The 22,195-nt window shown below is 41.7% G+C and overlaps 1 protein-coding gene across 4 annotated transcripts; it reads left to right on the forward strand.

Annotated features, from left to right (window-relative positions):
- Positions 1-548: 548 nt before the first annotated feature.
- Positions 549-21,669, forward strand: LOC311263150 (POU domain, class 2, transcription factor 1-like; the record flags this gene model as incomplete). Of its 4 annotated transcripts, XM_084363062.1 has the most annotated exons (15): positions 549-594; positions 7,550-7,615; positions 8,340-8,431; positions 9,186-9,281; positions 10,816-10,995; positions 11,410-11,521; positions 11,623-11,714; positions 11,851-12,024; positions 12,165-12,306; positions 12,512-12,657; positions 12,810-12,998; positions 13,115-13,220; positions 13,312-13,645; positions 13,735-13,817; positions 15,060-21,669. In XM_084363062.1, the coding sequence occupies 15 exons, from the start codon at positions 549-551 to the stop codon at positions 15,320-15,322; spliced, it is 2,121 nt and encodes a 706-aa protein (XP_084219188.1). In that variant the 3' UTR covers positions 15,323-21,669. The 4 variants fall into 4 exon arrangements, with proteins under 4 accessions (XP_084219188.1, XP_084219190.1, XP_084219189.1 ...); XM_084363064.1 differs by lacking the exon at positions 9,186-9,281; XM_084363063.1 differs by lacking the exon at positions 9,186-9,281 and having other exon boundaries at positions 12,165-12,305; positions 12,502-12,657.
- Between the last annotated feature and the right edge of the window lie 526 nt (positions 21,670-22,195).

Here is a 22,195-nt window from a genome sequence, read left to right on the forward strand (position 1 = left end):
CTGTCTAAAAGTTTGGGTCTTAGTCATAGATAAATTTGAAGCTATTTATGAACCATCACATTTTCATTCTCTCCAAGTATTGAGGGTGTCTCATTGCTGTGTGGCAGAAACACATTTTGATTGGCAAATGTGTCCTTTTTATATAAATAGGTTTGACTTTTTAATATCTGACTCTGAAAAGTGAGTCATTAAAATAACACCACAGGCCATCGTATCAGGGGCCAATGAGCAGCTTCACTAAGTATCTGGTAGGGTTATATTAGTGTTGTTGACTAAGAATAAAGTGTACCTGTGGCTTGGGTGTACACATTTCTGATCCGCCCTGGTCCTTTTCCCTCCAAATTCACACTGTAAGCAAAGCTAGATGGTTATTTAAGTATGTAAATAAGACACAGATAACAACAGCCCGCACACACTTGGCTCAGGTCCTGTGAGTATGCGCGTGTGTGTGCTCGTGTGTGTGTGGGGGTGTGTGTAGCACGTATGTGTGTGTGTGTGTGTGTAGCACAGGCAGGCTCAGGGCTGGGATTTCGGGTTAAATATTCAAAATGGCGGACGGAGGAGCAGCGAGTCAAGATGAGAGTTCAGGACCAGGTAATGATTACAGCATTTTACATATTCATACTCATATTCAAACTGTGTTACTCACAATTTATGATAAACGGAATACGGATGAAACGCAGATTGACTAACAGATGAGGATGATATCCAGCGCTGTTTTAGTTTACACACAGCTAGCCAACTGTAATTTGACAGAGGAGGAAACGAGCTATTGCAGTGCGACGGCAAATTACATGGAAACATGCCTCCCCCCTTTGTGTGATTAGACGGCTGTACGCCGCTACATATTCATACCTCTGTCGACAAATACAATTTAGCATATTTTATTAGTAATCGCCGACGTGACTCTGGTTGATATATGACATATTTAGATATTTCACCAACGCAGTTTGATTGAAATGAGGCTGCTAGCAAGCTAGCGTTAGCTCGCCTGCTAGCGCTTGGCTTTGTGTTGATGCACACACTGGCGTGAAGCTTTTGAAAGGGGTTTGCATATTCATTTTTGGCGAGCCGGCCAGCGGCCGCGCTTGTTTGTTTTCAAGTGGTGTTTGAGGAGAATAAATCCAGATGAAGCAAACGTGGCTTTTGTGAAATAGACAGTGTCTGCTCGGTGTACTTCAGCTCGACGTGATTTTATAGCAGAGCGTTTTCCCCTCAGCCTTTTGTGCTCGGCGCAGCGGAGCCACAGCAGCCTGTTGTGTTATTCATGCGGGCCTGCCTGAACCAGAGTGCGGAGTTCAGCATATTCCAGCAACCGACGAGAAGCTGGAGCTCATCCTGCGCTGCACAACAACTGCATGTCAACACAACACTTGATCACGATAGTGACTGAGGAGCGTTGGCCAAATCTAGTCGCGTCTTTTCACACACAAAAACCGGGCTCCCTCCGAGGGGCTAACTGGCTACCTTCTCCAAGTTGGTCCAGTCGGTTAGAGGCTAACTTTACGTTAATGTTAATTAAACTGAGCTGAGATACAGAGGGTCATATAGCGGGCAGTTGTCGCCGGTGATGTCTCTAGTGTTGAGTTAAAGGTGTTTTACAGTCAAAACTACAGTTTGATTGAAGTTGGGCCGAGCACTTCTGTACTTGGAGTGGGAGTAGCCTGGCATCGGGCTGGCAAACTGTTAATCCACCTCATTAGAATATTTAATTTATTTTTACACAACTTTTCGTTGCTCCTGACTGAACAGTTTAGAAAACGTAGTATCTACCGTGGTCTTTTATTGTTTCAGGAGTTTTCACCTAGCCCGTCTGAGCTGAATAAAAAAAATTGTACCTGTGTATCCCCCCGGGCACAGGGAGGGGTAGAGAGGCCCACTTCCGGAAGGCCACAATAATAACAGGCAGGACATTCTTACTCTTCACTCTGCTGGTTTTAAGGCCGGGCAAGACACAGCTTGATGGCACCTTTTTTTTTTCTTTCTTTCTTTTTTTTTTTACTCCATGTGGAGGTTTGCAATTTAGATTGTTTTTAATGAGTCAGTTCGGAGTTTGTTGTAGAGACACTATGATGGGGTTTTATGATCTCCGATACAGAAATATTAGCTTTTTGACTCAACAGCTCATGTTGCACCTACACAGAGGTCTGAAACAGGCCAAAAGGTGTGCTTACCACCATACCTATGTGATGGATCAGGTGTACTGTTGTTATAAAACTGTATTTACTAACTTTGAAACAACATCTAAATAAATCTTGATATTCAGTCCCCATTTTTGAAACCACGGGAGAAAATTGACGCAACGTTTAGGGTATAAAATGTTAGGTTTTTCATTAAAAGATAAGTTTAACGAGGCTGTAACATGGCAGATAGATAGGCCTTTTTTCATTGGTTAGTAGCAGAGGACAGCAGGAGGACTAAAGTTGATACTCACACTTTTTTTCAGAAACATTTGTTTTTTCTCTTTAAATTAGAGAGTGAAAAAGCACTGCATGTAACGGTATATGGATACTAAAGAAAATACTTAATTTTCAGAATTTATGTATCAGTGTTTATGACAACATTAATCAGTTGTAAGTGTTTTTCTCAAAAATTAGATGTTATTGCTGCTTCTAATTGTGTTGAAATCTTAGCAGTGAGCGGTTACACAGGTGTGAGTTTTGAGGTGGAAATGCTAAGCAAGACATACTTATCTTTGCAAGTCTAAACAGGACATTGAATGGAACTGCAGTTTCTTTGTGTGGTCGGTTTAAATAATGAAATCCAACCTTGTGTGTCGCCCTTACTAGTGATTTAGATTGTATCTTTTGTAATGCAAATACACTAAATGCATACCCTGCCTGCATTGTTACATGAAGAATCACTGGGTAACTTTGCCCAAAGTAACAATATCATCACATTACAGGCAATTTTGTGAAATGTGATATATTGCAAGACAGTCATGCTACTAAATTATATCTTTTATTTTGAAGCCAGGCCAAGAAAAGTATTTTTTTTGTTTGTTTGCATTATGCAAAACTACATCCACTGTCTGGAAATAGGCTCACTTACCTAAAAAATATGTAATTAACTTATTAAACTGGGCTACTTAAAGAACAGATGAGAAATAATTCTGTCATCCACACACTTAGGCTACTTTTAATTAGTTTTACAGTTCCACCCTCATTCCAGCCTTGTAGTTCCATCATGAATATTCATCGATGTAAACACAGTTGTTATGAATAATGCATCATTCGCTGTAATAAATTCAGGACATGCCATCTCAAAGTACTGAGAAGGCCTCCATGAAGGCTCCAGTCAGACAAGCTTTTTCAGTGTGGAAGAAGAAAATCAGAAGTAATCAGAGCTGTGCGGTGTGCTCAGAACAGATAACTACTTGTTTCTGTAGTGAAGAGGGCAATACATGACTGCACAATGCAAAGCAAGAATGCCTTAGTGTGAATGTAGCAAGGTAAAGCAGGAATCTGCATTAGTTTGAAAGAAAGAGTTTCTTTTATCAGGCTGTAGATGCTATGTATTTGGAAAGAGGTACAAGTGAGGATCCAGGATTACGTACCATGTGTGCGTCGTTATTTGAGGAAAAGTAGACAGAGGAGCTTATGATCAGTGAATGACCAACAAGTTGTTTCCTTTTCCAAGCAACAATTGTCATATTGTCCCTGAAGACTCATGTGTCTGCCACTATTAAGATCAATGGTGAACATTTTCCAAAATTGCATAAAAGGTTTTTATGTCACAGACGGTCTCGAACATTCCTTGAACCTACGTGGTGAAAACGGAGGATTTTGCAAGAAAATTTCCAAATCTAATCAAATGATGTGCCTTCTAATATAGATGAAGAAATAGTGGGAGACGTTTGCAGTAAACAGCCAGGTTCCCTCCCTGGTAAAATCTGATAAAAGAGCAGTATTTTGCTATTCGGAGAAAGTGAAATACACATCACATGAATAACCAGCAGTTAATGCTAATGTGAGCTTCTTAGGTGTTGAATTTATATGTGGATACTTATTCCTACTCATCATTCAGTATTCCTCCTTGCCACCCGCTAGAAATGTTTAGTTAGAGTGAGTTTTCCACCTAGCCTATAGACAGTTGGCTAATGAACACCCAAGAGATACCAGATTAGCTTAGAGTGTTGTTAGCCCCATTATTGCTCATTAAATTACACTGCATCCTGTAATTTGTGCATTTGTGGACTCAGTCCAGTCAGTGTTGCTGTCTGTGGTCAGATTGCGTTGGTTTAATGCATTTAAAAGGCTATTTTAAACTAACTTGATATTCATGTTGATTCTGCGTTAAACCAGGAAGCTTTAGGTTGTTTGATTATTAATTCCCTCAAATTGAAAGATTATCTGTCGTGACCATACATCCCGTCCTTTCCCAAAATCTTCTTATTGCTCTCTCAGACTGGTCCAGATTTGGAGAGGTGGTCTTGATGTATTCTGTGTTTAAGACAAGGAATATAGATAGTAGGGCAGAATGTGGATGTGCTAATTAAGTTTTGCTCTGTCTCATGTTGAGTCTCTCAGCTCACATTAACGGCTCTGCAGTATTCATCCCGCCGTCCCATATTACAGTACTAATGAGATACCTATTTAAAATTCTCTGCGCAGGATATTTGTATAATGCATTGTTCCACAGCAGGGTTTTGCAAACCATTCAACCAAGTAACTGTACATGTGTTGAAGTACACCGCTGATGACTGCTTGATGCACTCACAGCTCCTTTGTTTTCTCATTTGGTTGCATGATGTGATTGTTGAAGAGGTCAGACAGACAGACCCCCTCCAGTTTTTAACACCACTGTGGCATCTGTATAGGTCTTAGAGTGGGCTTCTTGGTAAACAGCAGGCTGGAGTTTAAGTAAACACTGCGCTGTTTGAAGAGATCAACAGTGGAGAGTGGTATGGAGTGTTAGCGGTGTTCAGTTATTGTTTATGGCAGTGATTTCCAAACAGGAATACTTCTGCACTTACCAGAACTGGAGAGCGTTAAACATCTCAAGCACCACATTGCTTCTCTTTGGCAACTTTTTAAAGTAATTTTTCTAGCAAAAATACCAAATATGAATTGGCTCAGGCCTCTTGATTTTGAGGGTGCTTTTCTGTGATTTATACATTTGTAACTTCATTATGTATTATGTTTGGACTGTAAAACAGGCAACTTTAAGATGTAACCCTTAGTTTGAGGAAATTGTCACAGGCATTTCAGGGTATCTGCAGGTCCTTAAGAGGATTTTAAAAGAATTACATTCAATTTTATAAATATTCGACTGAGAGTCATTCAGTAGTCTTTTGAATTTGTGGGATCTTACTTGCCGCAGGCCTTTTATCAAAGTTAATTTATCCATCTTTTAATTTCTGATACCTGTAGACACCCTGTTAATAATGCTAAATAACGTCCTATTTGTTATTGGTTCAAATGAACACATTTGGAACACGATGAAAGGGTATTCAAACTCATCAGACAGGGCTTTTTTGAGGTTCATCAGACATAAAAAGGTTGTGAACCACTGTTTTAGGATCTGTGGTAGTTCATCACACTGCTGTTCACAAACAGCTGCCAACATGAAGACTTGCCCCTCGTATCCTCACTGTGCTGATAAAGGTCTGTTTGTTTTTCAGTGACACTGTGCTCTCTGATTTGGTCAACCAGTATGTAAATGCCTTTCGTCAGGCAGCGGGATAAGTGAAGAAGTTGATTAGAGCTTTAGCCAGGAGCAGTTGTTGTGGATTTAGTTGGTAAGCCCCCTTCCCCTGTAGACCACAATACAGCCATGCATTCCAGTCCAGTCATTCTGATTCACTGGACACCTGTGCGGCACCATAGCAGGGCTGTTTCCCCGCTGTATTAACTCTTGGAGCATGCTGGAAATGAATTTAAAAGGCCTCCGAAATGAAATACTAATGGAATGTAAAGCTAATCTAAATATGCTAATCCCCAAACACTTCATAAACATAGACAGCAACAGCCCGCCACCCACTCTCTGTAGTTGCTGGCTGTGGAATGCTTTAGCCACAGGGGGTCCAGCAGTAATGACAGGCTTGTGGTGGATTAATGTGGAGTTATTTATTTCCGATTGAGCGAGTGCCCCCCTCCCACTCATACCGCATACTACCCCCTCCTCCTCCTTTATTTTTTTTCTATTTTTTAACAGGCCCTGGTCTCCATGACTCCTAGAGATAGCCCGAACGAGCAGTCCTAGACGTTCATTTAATGCAGTCCGCCTTGCTAACATGCCCAGTCCACCGCCGACAGGCCTCATACTGCATTCTGGGATATCTTCAGCCCTTTACCTGCTCTTAGCTAATTACTTTTTAGCCGTGCACTCGCACAATAATTGGTCTTGTGCTGCTGCCTCTCCTCCCTCCGCTGCGCCAAGTGCTAGTTTGAGCACTTTTTCCCCCCCTTCTCTGTGTCGTCCTTATTCCCCTGTTTTTTATCGTCCTCCAAAAGCCATCCAATTAATATGCTAATGAGCTGATAAATATTTATAGGGGTTTAAATTATGCAGAAAGCTTTCAGAGCCCGGTGTGAAATGCGTCGCTCGCAGGACTTCAAAGCCTTGCATTGCTAACGAGGCAGGGGCAGATTTGCATACGGCTTTAATCAGCTGAATACTGATTATGCTTCATTATAGAGTTTGGAGGGAGGGTAGCAGAGTTGGAGGAGGCCGCCAGCTGCACTTGTCGTTTGTTTCGTTCCAGCAAGAGAGGGAGAGGTTGAACTTTTTCAGAAGTACAGACAATCTTGGCACACGAGAGAGAGAGAGGGAGGGAGGGAGGAAGGGGGAAAGGGAGAGTGAGTGCAAAGTAGGCACTGTAAAAGAGAGAGGGGCAGAGCTATAAGAAAATAAAAGAGTACAGAGAGAGAGGGAAGGAGAGCTGTTTGCCTAAACCCTGTTGGCTTTCCCAGTGTGCGTATCCCAGTGTTGTTCAGTGAACCGTGCTGTGGACAGTGCCACTGTGTCTGCGTGTAGCCCTGGTTGTATTGAACTCCGCTTGCTGCTGACCAGTGGAGAGTGAAGAGAGGGAGGAGTGGGAGGAGGAACAGAGTACCGGTCACCCTGTCGGTGGGTTTTGCCCGGCAGAGGCGATTATCCACGATAGGTGCCGCAACCATGCTGGAAAACACAGGTGGAGCGAGAGCGGGTGAGTTTTTGATGAGGTTGTGACGGCGCTCAGCTGGGTCCTGTTGTTGCATGGTGTCCTTGTGGGAAATAAGAACAGTTGATGTGGCACACTTTGCATTCAAGTGTTACTTATAAGAGTTAATTGTATTAATGTGACATCAGTTGTTATGACGTTTTTACAGCCTGTCACTGTAAATGCACTTGGATTGTGTTGGCGATTAATTTTGCCCGGTTATGTTGTTTGCTGCTTTGAGTGGTTATTAAGGCTGAAATGATATTACAGAACAGGAATATCATCAATTATGTGATATATCAGGTGACAAAAGTAAGAACCTTCTCTTTGAGACAGGGTTGTAGGGGCTGTACTGGCAGTGGGTGTGAGTTTGTCTCACTGTCTGTCTCTGTCTGGCTCTTCCAGATGCTAAAGTGAATAATCAGTCAGAAACTACTAAATGTGCAATGGAGAGTGGTGACGCGAACACCGGTGAGTGACCTCCAGCTTTTTTTTCTCCCCCTTTTACTGGGCTGAAATCAGGTAGTGCGGAGCTTTACCTCCACATTCAACAGGTTTCAAATTCCATAATCTACATTTTTGCAGCACGAATCAGAAGAAGACTCTGACAAAAAAAAAATCATGGCAGCTTTCCAAAATCCTCGTGAGCAGTCCTCTTTGTCAAATGAAGTGTTTACCTCACGGAGCAGTTTGCCTCACTTGTGCCTATTGAATATCACAGTAATTTCCCTCCGTCTCAGTGCTTCGGTGATTCTGTGATACAAATTATTAAACTCGGAGTGAACATTGTAGATTCGGTGCTCAACTTCATATTCCTATTGTGTAATTATGAATTGAATAAATGTTTTTGCATGCTTTCAAATTTTGTGTAAGTCCATAGTGTTGATATTTAATTCTGTAATGATTCGGCAGCCTGCATGCAAACCGTTTTATGCAACAGTGTACTGACTTTGGATCATCATTACAGTTACACATGCTGTCAATTTTAAAAACATGTTTTTAGTCAGTTGTCCTTGCACCTGCAAGCAGTTTGTTCTCCTCAAGTATTCTTCTACAGCTTGATTGTGGGCTTCTATTACTGTGTTCCTCATTTTTTTTCATAAACAGCATCTACTGTTACATGTTGTCAGTGAAGAAACATACAATATTGAACTCTTTTGACAGCATGTTCGATGAACAGTCTTTCTGTTCTCAGGAATCCAAACCAATGGCTTGGACTTTCAGAGGCAGACGGTGCCAACCACAAGTGCAATCACTAATGCACATGCACAAGCCCTCCTCCAACAGGTAACACATGATTCAAACTAACACACACTTAACCTCAAGTAACTTTTTGTTGTCTTATTTTTGTGGAAGTAGATAATAGTTTGGGTGTAGTGACACAGCTGAAATGTAGTTTTATAATGAAATAAAGTGTCAAGTTTGAACAGATGTATGCTCATCTGCACTCACACATGCACAGGCAAGAAAGCGTTCATTTAAATGAGCCAGGCTCTCCTTGTGTCGCCTGGCAACAAGGCAGATTAATCAACCCTGTATGCTAATTAGCTGCTCTGCGGTTGCTCGGAAACAGATGGCCGAGAATATGCAAATCTATGCAGAATTTACATGCACTGCATAACAGTTATTTTAATTAGCTCAACTCTCAACTCTCCCCTCCCTTCCCATTCACTTTGCTTGTCTCTGAAGGCTGCAGCACATTTTAAATACCCACTTTCTCACTTCCTTTTGAATTCAAATTCCTCTCCCTGCTCAGAGACTAAAGGCTCATTCTCAGAGAGCCGCTCAGGTAGCAGAGGCTTGATGTTTCACTGTATTTTTTAGTTTCATGCTTTATTTTATTTCAACTCAAACTTTTTGTCTGAATTAGATATCCATTCATTTTTATTTTAAAACATTTAGAACCTTGTTTTTTTTTTTTTAACAACTTAAATCATTAAATTAAGAGACATATTTGATCAACTTTATGCTGTCAATTATGTTCAGTTATGCCTCTAGGAAGGTTTTCTCTAAGCCCCCGTCTTTGCTTCACCTCCACTAGTCTAAGTCGGAAGACTCGAGTGCTCTCCCGACCTCCGTCCAGCAGAGCGTATTGCCTCAAACCCAGCTAATGTTGGCCGGGGGACAGATTGCAGGAGTAAGTGGCCTATTGCCTCGTTGCTTTGAGTTAAAACCTAGTCGTAGCCATGCATCTGGGGTGACACCTCAACATGATCGACCCTGGCTGAAAGATTGGGGTGATGAAATGATCGCTTGCCCTAATTCTGTGGCTAAGGCTGGTGTCTCCTCTGCCTGTCTGCCTGTTCATCCCAGTGGTTCTAAGGCTATGTCCAAATTTTACACTTGGTAGGGTGTGTTTGGACATAGCCTCGATGTGCCTGTACACTCATGGTTGTACTGACCACATGACACTCTTCATGTCCATCCATGTTCTCCCTGAGGCCATGATGTAGTTAAGAAGACGGTCCGGGTTGAATGCGGCTGCTGTTGTGCTATGTGGGAGTGAATGTTTACCATGCATGTGGATTTGAGTGTGAACATGACATCAACATGCTCATTTGCACTTGTGCCTGGCTCAACTGCATGAGTCGTCTCTCCATTTGCCTGTCTGGGCTCATATTAGTGTTGCCATGATGAGGAAAGTTTCAATACCACTATGATACCTTAAAATCAGAAGAAAATGTTAAACAGTCACTACTTTGACCTAATGTTTTCACTGTTATGGTGAATCCACTTTAGTATCAGTTTTTATGGTATGTTCATACAAATTGGAAGAATTAAATTAAGGACACACCTAGAGCTGGGTTTCGCTATCGATTTCTCAAATGAATTCTTATTTCTCCAATCAACCCTCACAAGGGTTTGATTCAATGTCTGAATTGATTCAATATTGATTCAGTTAAGGATATGCCAGTTATAATACAAATGTTTGGGTATATGAAAGAAAATCTGAGAGAACTAATGCTGTAAATTGTACAAGTAAAGAGTTTATAAGGTGTACCTGAATGCACCACAAAGTCCCTGTGCTGTGTGTGTGTGTGAGACACAGACAGACAGCAGAGGACAGAAGCAGCGTGTCAGTAAATGACACCAAAACACGGTAGAGAGTCTTGCATAACTTTTTGGTACAAACAACAACTTGTCAATGTGGCAGACGTCCTGTGGAGATTTACTCATCAATACACTTGCAATTGACACTTTGCAGGTGTTAATTTCATGATTTTATGAATTGACGTTGGATCCTTCAAATGGTTATCGATTTGACAGAGACAGAGCTGCGGTCTCTTTAATGCCATTAAACTGAAGCAACCTTTTAAACAACTATTAGCAACAGCACCAGCACCAAGTTGATACAACTAGAGCAAGGCGTGGATGAATTAAGTGTGTCTTTTATTGTAGTTAATGATGACAGACTCATATCCAGCATGTCAAGACGGAACACAACACACATTTTTTAATGTCCCACCGTGTCTTTGTGGTATTGTGGTACTGTAACTTTCCTTGGGTATCGAAGCCAAAACTCAAGCATCATGACAACACTAACTCATCCAGTCTGATGAAACTTGAACTGATTTGTCGAAACACTACTTACTTTCTCCTTGTTTGTTTCCCTTCGTATCATTCATGTGCTCCTCTGTCTGTCCGTTCATCTTTGTCTCTCTGCTCTTCAGCTGACCCTGACCCCGGCACATCAGCAGCTGTTGCTCCAGCAGGCTCAGGCTCAGCTCCTGGCTGCGGCCGTGCAGCATTCAGCCAGCCAGCAGAACAGCACCACTGGGGCCAGCATCTCGGCCTCCGCAGCCACACCCATTACCCAGCTGCCCCTGTCACAGCCCATCCAGATCGCCTCTGTAAGACATTGTCACCACCGTTTCTACAAGTCCTAAAAGAATAGTTTGACTTAATGTCACAGCTGTGAAAGGTTTTGGGTAAAGCTGACTGTATGATTAAGATACTTAGATTTAATTTTAGTGGAATGATTTGTGATTTTTGTCATTTCTATTTGTCATTTCTCACCCCATGAGAAGCTTCAATCTGAAAACACTGTAATAGTAATGAATAAATGCTTGCTACTGCCATGTTTCCATTCTGTTTTATGAACCTAAGTGGAGATATTCACAGTATAGTCAGATGACAAAACAAAATTAGTATATATGTTCTGATTATGTATTCATAGTCTCAATGCTGTAGAGATATAGAGTAGCGTGGTTATAAACAGCTTATTTCTCGACACAGTTACAGTAAAAATGTGTTTCTCGCAACAGCTACAGCAGCAGTGTCTGCCTCAGTTTGTTCTGGTGCAGCCTGGCAACCCGATCGCCACACCACTGTCGCCCGGTCAGTTCATCATCTCGCAGACACCGCAGGCCCAACAGAGTAAGTTAAACACTTTCAGTGTTTGATTTGCATGCAAAATTAAGAAAAGAGATATATTTTGATATTTTTTTATCCTAACTCCCATGTCTTTCACCCTTAAGGCATGTTGCAAGCCCAGAATCTTCTAACTCAACTACCTCAAAGCCAAGCTAACCTCCTGCCGACTCAACCAAGCATCACCCTTGCAACTCAGGTTGGTCATGATGCAAGCACCTCTTTTAAACTCCAGAAATGTTCTTTTTACCACTTTATATTTTTCTCCATTTCCTCTTTGCTGACTCTTCTTAACCTTAACAACAATCACATTTTATATTTTGGTATCTCTGCAGCCTGCAACTCCAACCCGCACAACAGCAGCCACACCTATTCAGTCCCTGCCCCACAGTCAGACCCCACCTAAACGGTTGGATACCCCCACTTTGGAGGAGCCTAGCGATCTGGAGGAACTGGAACAGTTTGCCAAGACCTTCAAACAGAGGCGTATCAAACTGGGCTTCACACAGGTGTGTGTGTGTGTGTGAGAGAGAGAGAGACTGAATAGATTAGATTTAAAAGTTCATGTTTTTTTTGTTTGATGGACAGCGGTGAGTCTTTGCTGCAGGTTAAATTAATCATGCTTGTGTTTCTTATGCGTCTCTCTCAGGGGGATGTTGGCCTGGCCATGGGGAAGCTGTATGGAAACGACTTCAGCCAAACGACCATCTCTCGCTTTGAGGCCTTGAACCTGAGCTTTAAGAACATGTGCAAACTGAAGCCATTGTTAGAGAAGTGGCTCAATGATGCAGGTTTGTCCCTGAACCCACCTGGTTATTCTCGATACAGAAGCATGTGGCATGAGGACAGAACATTTTGATCTCTCTGTATATGAATTCTTTGTTTTTTCTCAAAGTGGTATTGGTCAAAGGGTAAAGAGCAGCCTGGGTTTTGTGTCTTTACAGTGCCTTGTCTTTACCTTCCTTCCCGTTCTTTTTGTCGATGCTGTTTGTGCAGAGAACCTGACATCTGACCAGGCCCTGTCCAGCCCCAGTGCCCTGGGCTCCCCGGGCACGGGCATGGAGATGCTTAACCGCAGACGGAAGAAGAGGACCAGTATTGAGACCAACATCCGAGTGGCCTTAGAAAAGAGCTTTCTGGAGGTGAGAAACTCATATTCCTGCAATTAACAGTATCGATCTAGGGAGGGAAAGTAATACTGTGCCTACCTTAAGTCTTTAAGTAGCCTACTACAAGGCAGTAGTCCACTCCTCAGTGCTCACAGGGCATCTCTGGCTTTTTTGCCCTCTTCAAGCAGAACCAAAAACCTACCTCTGAAGAGATCACCATGATCGCTGACCAGCTAAACATGGAGAAGGAGGTGATTCGGGTCTGGTTCTGCAATCGCCGGCAGAAAGAGAAGAGGATTAACCCCCCCAGCAGCGGCAGCAGCGGAGGAGGCAACACACCCATCAAAACCATTTTTACCCCCAGTAGCCCGTTGGTAAGCATGGGCGCACACACACATTTTGAGTCTTTGTCCCATTCCTGGATTACTTTAGGATCAGTTTCACTTGTATTTGTAGATCATTCAATCCTCCCTCTTATTCTCTTACCCAGGTGGCCAGCACAGCAAGCCTTGTGAGCAGTCCAACTATTAACACACCCACCACTCTGACTGTAAATACAGTGATGCCTCTCACCAGCACCAGTTTGGCTTTCACAGGTGTGTACATGAGTGTTTGCCTCAATGAAAGTGTGTATCGAATCACTCATAATAATAGAATGTAAGGTTAACTCATTTTTTCTCCTCAAAGGCACGACGGTTGGAGCCACAAACACAGCATCTGTCATCTCCACTGCACCTATGGTTACTACAGTAACCAGCTCTCCATCTTTAAGCCCGTCGCCGACGACTATTCAGTCCTCGACCACTGAGAGCAAGCTTGGCACTCACGCGCAAACCATCTTCACCCAGGCCCCGACGTCAATAGCCACCACTTTAGGTGGTCAGGTGATGGTGGCTGCTCCAGGGTTTTCTACGGCACTGCAGGGTGCTACCCAGTTACCCACCAGCGCCAGCCTCGCTGCTATGGCTGCTGCGGCAGGGCTCAACCCAGGACTGATAGCCTCCTCTCAGTTCGCTTCAGGGTTAGTATTGGTCATGTGGTTAAAGCCTCTGATTATTACTCTCTCAATGCTGACTCTCGATTGATCTAAATCTGTGTCCGTGTCTCCAGGGGAGCCCTGCTCAGTCTGGCTCCTGGTGGCCTTGGCAATGCGCTGAGTCCTGCCCTCATGAGCAACAGCACCCTCATACAAGGTGCGTACCAATGTCATGACAATATATTAAATACCTAATGTGCAAATATTTTCTAACATCTGAGACAATACATCATATATAAAAGAAATACCCAGCTTCATATGTGGTATGGAGGAGGGGTTCCCAATCTTTTTTTTGCACCGCAGACTACTTTTCTATTAACGATTTTGTTGCAAGTTTGCTGATGGGGTTTGGGTGGTTTGTCTACGCAGAGACAGTAAAGACAGCGCACAAGAAAGAGAGCAGGCAAGCATAAAAACTGAACTAGAATCCGTAACACTGAGCATGCCATATAGATCACTTATCAATTTTTAAAAATACATAGAAACCTCTGGGCAACACCCAGATTTTATGAACTGCTGAATGCTGAAAGATGGTGATGACAGACTGGTTACATCCAGCGCTGATGACCTACTTTAATTAAAAGTCAGTGTAGTTGGAAGCACGTCAGAGAGTGGTGAGCAAAAATGCAGAACAAACTGTGACACGATCAAGGCTATTTTACCAAATAAGATGCATATCATAGTCTATACATTTATATATTATTATTATCTCTTCTTCAGAAATGATATAATTTCCTTGAGGCCAGGTAGGAATTTTCTAAAGCCTGGTTACTGGTCTGTGGCCTGCGTTTTGAGACCTTTTTTGTATGGACCACCAAACATGACAATTAATGAATAAAGAAATAAAATGGCAAAAGTAATTGAGTGTACAGCTGAACAAAAACAACATGATAACGGACTAATAACTAAAAGATTGAAAAATAAAATGATAAAAATTCCATCATGGACTTATCAAGCTAATGTATTGTATAATTTGTATAATGAAAGCATAAATTTAATGAGGCCACCATGTATTTGCATATTACGGGCAAAATAATTTAGGCCACGCCCGTCAGGTTAATCCTGCTGAGAGAAAATTACTTCTGTGAAAAAACAAAAATTAATCCTGCTGTGCAGTAATAAATTTGATGATGAAAAAACAAATCCTGCAGAAAGAAAAGTCCTGCTGTGACAGTAAAAATCTCTTTTATTAGTTTATTTTTAAATCACATTAAATTTTATTGTAATTTCCAAATACAAACAGTATGAAATAAGCAAGTAATTAGAATACCATAAATTGTTACAAAATATTTTAATGTATTTTCTTTATGAGGCAGGTTTGGTCCTTCATACATTGAAACTCATCCCCATTGTTGAACCCCTGTGTCTAAATACACCAACCTTTCTATCCTCTTCACAGCTCTGGCATCGAGCGGCACAATCCCCATCACTTCTCTGGATGGCAGTAACCTGCTGTTCGCCAACACCTCTGCTGGTGGCGCGCCCAGCCTGGTCACCACGCCGCTCTTCCTGAGCCCCCAGAACCTGGGGCTGCTCGCCAGCAACCCCGTCAGCCTGGTGTCGGCGGGGGCGGGTCTGCAGGTCACTGCCGATCATCAAGCCACCACGGCTGCTGTGCCTGTGCAAGCCTCGACCATTACCACTGCCTCCAAGGCTCAGTGAAGCCAGTCGGGCTGCATCCTGAATTAACGGCCTATTTCTTATGTCGTGCACTACTCCTATCACACCACGTAGGGAATAGGGAGGTTGTTTGATATAGGCTCTGCGCTTCACTAACCACCCCACATTCTTTCCATTGTATCTATCATTATTTAATCCTTTTGCTGCCACCAAAAAGAAAACAGCCTCGAATGAGGTTGGGGTTGACTTTTTGTTTTTTAGTTTTTTTTCCTGTCTTTTCCTTTATGATTCTTGGATGGGTTTTTTTCCACAAACAGTAGCCAGATGGACACTGTTGTTGGCCTGCCGCTCCTCATGAACCTTGACAAGTGTCCAGGAAGAAAAATATCCTTGGCACCATCAAGCTGTTCATATTTTGTACATATATATATATATATCCTCCTATTTCCAGGTCAGAATTTTGTCTGAAATACTTCTAACCAAAAACTTTAGGATTTTGCTCTTTTAACATTCAAACTAAACTGATTTACTACTAATTTCACAGTACTCATCATCACTAATGGGGTTTTGTGTGTCACCCCATCTTTAATTATCTCTTTTGATTTTTTTTTTGACAGGCCTTTGACGTAAATCATATCAAAGTTATATTGTAGAGACTTTTTTTTTCTTTTATCTTTGCTGTCTATATTTTTTGACATTTTCAGAACTTTGTAAGTCTAATATTAAGTTAAGATTTAACTATCAATTTTTAATCGTGGTTATAAGGCTTTAAAAACAAGTAATAAGTGGCCGATATAAAGGTTATCATTGCTTTAAGGGTCAGAGGGACCAGGTGTGTCCCTCTGAGTCTCTCTTTCTGGAAACACTGACTTTTACATTTCGCTGTGGTGGTGATGTAGCCGCCGGGCGCTTGTAAAATGACGGTCTGGGTGCGGATTATAGACACTGATAGAAAACATTACATTGAGAGCTTTAAAAAGAGCTGCAGACTTGCAGTCCCGTGTCCGATTAAGGGTGATTTCTTTTGGATGGAGCTCCATTGGAAACTGTATATTATGTTTGGAGGTAGGAATTAGAAGTCTGCATGTGTTGTCTACAGCTCAGGCAGATACTGAGAGTTCAGTAACTGCATGATCCACGAGGCTCTGCGGCTGACTGGTCTGTCTTTGGGGAGGACTGGTCAGGGGGCGTGGCCATCGTACGAAATGTATGGTGGCATTGGCTCGATGGGGTTAATGTATTGTGTTTTCTGTTTTCTTTTTTAATGGTAGTACCGTCGTATCTACTTGTGCACAGTATCTGTACCAAAAAACTGGATTGATGAGCTGCAGTCTGCCTGTTTTGGGAGGAATGAAATTCTGTCTTTTTTTTTTTTTTTTGTCTGCAGTCATGTGACTGGCTTACGTACTTTAAGATATACCAAAAATATTTGTTAAAATAATTGCTGTTTGTAGTCGGTGTAGCTTAGTCTAGTCAATATATTTATGAGTACAGAATCTCTCTTCATTGTCAACAGAATATAGAAATGCAATATTTTGATGATCATTTTCCAAAGATGACCTTTGTTTTAATTTGACCAAGTGTCTCATAGCTCAACTTTTTGATTGGCAGCACAACTAACCAAAAACAGAGGGATTGGCGTGTTGGGGCATGAGAAAGTAGTTTCCTTTTACTCTTTAAGAATTATTTTCTTTAATCACTGGGGCCTTGCCCCCAACGCTTGATCCTGGTTTTCTTTGAGGCATTTGATGGCTTGTTTTCATCTGTTTTGGCCGTTTTGGTAGCAGTTTTGGACTTTTCTGACCCATAGAGGAAAGGTTCTGTTTTTTGGTTTTGTACTAATATTCAGCCATAAAACAACAGCTTGAACCAAAGTGGTTTTCCTCAGTAGTTGCTGTGCCTGTCCGAGCACACAAGTTGCCGTTCACAAGATCTCTCGTCTCCACACTGCTGACAAATTATTTTCCTCTTCTTCTTCTGACACCTTGGTCAGTACCTAATAATATTCCCGTTTCGGTGCTGCGGAATAAAGGATCACAGAAACTTAGCTTTAACAACCTGCTGCTGAAACTCCTGCTGGAGTTGAGCTGTTAGGAGGCCTGCATGCTTTGCTATAGCTTTATGACTACATCCTGTAGAAAATCAGGTTTTGTGGTTTCGACCCTCTCGCCTGGAGGGCTCACCTATGTAAATGCATAGTTGTGATCATCAGATAACATTCTACACCTCCTCTCAGCGCCGCCATTTTGAACCAGCATGTTAGGAAACAATGTGCTGCTCCCTAAATCTGTATGTGGACTATTGTTCAAACCTGCCCAATTATCTAAGTACTGTTATGTGCTTCACATTCAGCTAAACCCCACATAAGAGTAGCATTGTTCTGCTACTTCCAAATAACAAAATGAGTGGACTCACTGAGACTGTAAGCAGTGAGATTTGTCCACGTTCTCCTCTAGTGTACTTTTTTCTGTTGTTAATTATTTTGACTGAATATACCTCAGCAGCACTTAAACACAAAGTTCACCTTTAGACATTTCAGTGTATAGAACGGTGTAGAATGTATAATTACTGTCTGGCTCGCCATTCAAAGTTTATACTGATGAACCATACGTAAAAACCATACATTAAAGGACAACCTACTACTGCTATTTTCTAGTACTACTATTTATGGGGTATTTCCAGGTTTAAATGTTATTTTGAGATCCTTCTTGCCAAAGTAAAAGCCTTTCTCTTGCAGCTAGGCAGGTGTCTGGCTACTCATGTTGCTGGTTTCCCTGTCTTCAAGGCCACAGCGGGCCTACAGGACTCAGTCCTATTCCAGTGCTGTACGTAGTTACTAAAGAGTCGAACATGTGCTAGCAAGAGGAACCAGTTGCCATCGGCACCATAGGATGTTACTGAAATATTTATCTGAGGAAAGACTTAAGAATTAGAGAAACGATCTTTTCTTAATTCTATACATATAAATATATATATAAACACTTGTAAGATATTCATATTTTATATTTGAACCAGTATGTTATCAAGACTGAATGTAGTGTTTATCATGCTTACTCAAAAGAAAAAAATCTCCCCTAAATCTTCCTTTTATTATTGCAAACTAGCAACATTTTTTTTTTTTTGAAAACTGTCAAGACCAAAAAATGAGAGATGAAACCTGAGAGCACGCCTCGGTGCAGCGTGAGCCGCTGACACGTGTGTGTGTGTGTGTGTGTGTGTGTGTTTGTGTGTGTGTGTCTGTCTGTCTGTCTTTCGTGTATCTGCGAGGTCTCCTCAACAGGAGGGGCTCGTTCAGGCGCTCCTCACTCTGAAGCATCTGATCTTAATCTTTTAATAGATTTTTTTTTTTTTTTTTTTTGTTCTGTGTTGTTGGAGTCGTTGTGGACTTGATTTGTTGTGCTGTCTTTAACAATCATTTGATTATTTTTTGTAATATTACTTTATGCCTTTAATTGTTTTGTATAGTGTGAGAGGGCACGATCACTGGCTTTCTTAGTTTGACAAAGAAAATTAACATTATCATTTATGCCTTATTGTTATGTAGAAGACATGAGCATTGTAGCATTGTTATGTATGTGTGTGTGCGTGTGAGAAAGAATGAGAGCTTGAGCTCACCTGGTGCATTGTTTTCACTGAAACAATACAGTGTACTTTGGGCATTTTGGAGTGTGGTTCGGTTGCTACCTATGTCTGTTAGGTGTGACTCAGACAGGTCGAGGATACCTGTGAGAAAAGCTTTACTAATAATTCCAGCAGGTGGGTGTGTGTGAGTGTGTGTGTGTGTGTGAGAGAGAGTGTGGGTTTAAAAAGAGAATAGGGAGGGCAGTCTGCATACCATTATGGTGCATTTTTTTCCATCTTCCAGCAGATGTTTGAGAGTGATTTTTGAAAACATGGTGAGACGTGAGAGTACTTATTTTTGTTTAAGTCCGGGGGGGGGGGGTCTCTACTGATTTACTAAAGCTTTTAAGCAAGCCAGTTTGTGATTCATAAAGGTAAAACTACAGTTTGTGGTCATTGTGTGACTTTTTCATCTCTACGAATGATCTTCTAAACTGTCAACTGATGATCTTTATGACTACTGGCTTGGCTTTAATGGTTTATTTTCACGATGGATCGTGAGATTTCGAGATGTGGAGCAGCCATGCATCAAGTTGTAGTATGTCGGCCCACCACACTGGTTTGCTGGTTTTTAACGTTGACAAAGAAAGTGCGGCGCACCAGTAAGGCAAAAGGAGCTGTTGTATACCTCATTTCTAACTCAAGACTGAGTGAAACCTGCTTTAATCTACTTAAGAAATAAAAATATTTAAAAAAAATCACAAAAAAATGTATGAAAATACTCAAACTTGTGTCAGTGGAGAAGCCCGTTCATACCTGTGCTTCGTGAAGGGTTGTGTAATATGCCACCACAAGGGGGAGACAGAATACATACCAGTACTCATGAATGTCTGCTGTGTTTCTTTCACAATTTGGTGTTTTTATGCTGCACACTGATGTATTTCAGCATTGGATGGAAATTATTTGTTCAAGTTTATTTTAATATATTCCTTAAAGTTACTTTTGAGCACCCCTTCTTTAAGTTTTGACAATCCTGTTTTTGTATTATTTTGTTATTTTCACCCTGACCAGGTGCAGGTATGTACGCGTCTTCCCACGTGACGGTGTGCTGTCGCAGCCCGCTCTCGCTCTCCTGTGGTACCAACATTAACCAAAGACTTTAAACTTGATTGTATGTGAACGACACCGCCTCTCGCCCGTCCCCGCCTCACTGCTCAGCATCAAATCCCGGCTGCACGCTCTCACCAGAGCCCTCCGTTCACCTTGTAGACAGTTTGCTGTTTTATTGCATGCGAATGTGTATCCGCCCGGAAATGCTCCGGCGTCGCGTTGGTGCTGCGGTTTCAGTGCCTGTGGGCGGGGATCGGAGGGTAGGGTCGAACCAGGGGCTGAGCGGGCTTCTCTCCGGCAGACACACATGAACCAATCTGGTGGTAGCTGGGTGATGTTTGTTAATACACACTGAGGGTTAATCCTGTGCACACTGTACATGCTCAGGACTCTGTATGTTTGTCTGTCTTGAGCTGTTGCTAGGATGCCCCCCCTTCCCTCTCCTCCTCCTCCACTCTTTCTCTCTCAAGGACTGTGGTGAAAATGCTGTTTCTGCCTCTCACAGTATGTCTGTCTCTTCCTCATCTCTACACTGTATAGTCCTAGGACATTAACCCTGTTGTCTCCAGGAATACACATCCTGCGGTCGCTAAAACTCACTGCTGTGTCCCCTCCTCCACCACCTTCTTCCTCCTCCTCTGCTCTGTCCTTTGACATCGTCTCTTCACTACAGACTCTGATCAGCTGTGACACTATGCATCATGGTCCGTCACTCTGCATGGACTGTGTCCCTCCGGCTCAGACCTCCTGGCCGACGGGCTTCAGTGACACTTTGTTTAATGCTTTACTCCGAAGTGAGGTTGTAGGACCTCGCAAGCGCTATCCCAAAGCAAAAATCCAAATATTTAACTTTTGACAAATGCAGATACCAAAGATATCTCTCTGTCCTGTGTCTTTTTTCTCTCCCTTCAACCCTGCAGCATGTGTATTAAGAGACAAACCCAGCACTGGCTTTAGTCCTAGCCTCAGTAATTCCAAAGCTTAGATGTATATTTTGGTATATTTCTGAGAAAAAAACTTGCGTGAAAAGCGTCTGTTTCTCGTTTGTTTGTTGTAATCTCTTTTTTCTGTCACAGCATGGAACTAATTGCAGAACTGTCTTACTCTTGGTAGGTTAAAGATATAGTATTTTTGTATGTTTTTTGGGTGTGTCATGTGTGTGATTATCAGTTCACAGCCCAAGTGACCATGGCTTTCAACAAGCAAGAAAAATGAGAGGAAAAAAAAATAAGGAAACGCCAACCATGTACATATAATGTCTGTGTAACTCAAGAAATGCATTCTGTAAAACATTTACTACTACTCACGTTGGAAGCTTGGGCTCATCTAAAGGAATGTGTCCTAGATTTTATTTACCCTTTTTCTTATACTGCAGTCTGATATTGAATTGTCTTCCCAGGACTCTTACTGTAAAGAGTCCTGGTTCCATCATGGACAACTACACTGGGGGGACAATGCTCCGATCTGACTACAAGAAAAAACATAAAAAAACCATTAAAAAAAAACAACAAACAAACTGCCTCCAGTCACGGCGGCGTAGAACTGAAAGATTGTGTAGGAGTTTTAAGTATGTGAATCAGGATACATAGTAGATTTTGATGCATTTGTCTGCTGTATTTTTGTTTGTTTTGTTTTTATACACATATAAAGATAATCTTTTACTGTTAATGTACAGTTCTCTTTTGTTGTAAACATCATTAAACCATTTTCCAAGTGTTTTGATATGTGCTTGTCTTTTATTGGTATCCACATAATGAAGTGAAGCAGCAAATCGTTATATTTAAGAAGTTGGAATAGACAAATGTCTGACTTTTTTTGAAACGACAAGTTATCAAAATTGTTGACAAATGATTGATTGATTGGCGTAGTTAAGTGCAAAATAAAAAAACATGGTGGAAATTTTAAATGTTCCTACTACATGTCTGCATGCTCACATAATTAGGGTTAGCACATTAGCAACTGCTATGCCTTGGACTCTCATGTTGTCACTAGCATGGCTAGATTTCTTTAACACTGCAAGTTGACAATGAAAACAATACATAACATATATATCTGCATGCTAGCAGTCATTGTTAGCATTAGCACATTAGCTACTGCTGTGCTATAATTACAGTCTCATGTAGCCAGTAGGCTAGCCTTTTTTTCATGTGGGTAATGATGACAATATACACAAAAAACTCAAAAGATTAATTTACGACCATGCAAGCATTGTCATTGTTAGCATTAGCACGTTAGCAAGTGTCA

The sequence above is a fragment of the Pagrus pagrus genome (assembly GCF_965226575.1).
Source record: "Pagrus pagrus genome assembly, chromosome: 9".
NCBI lineage: Eukaryota > Metazoa > Chordata > Actinopteri > Spariformes > Sparidae > Pagrus > Pagrus pagrus.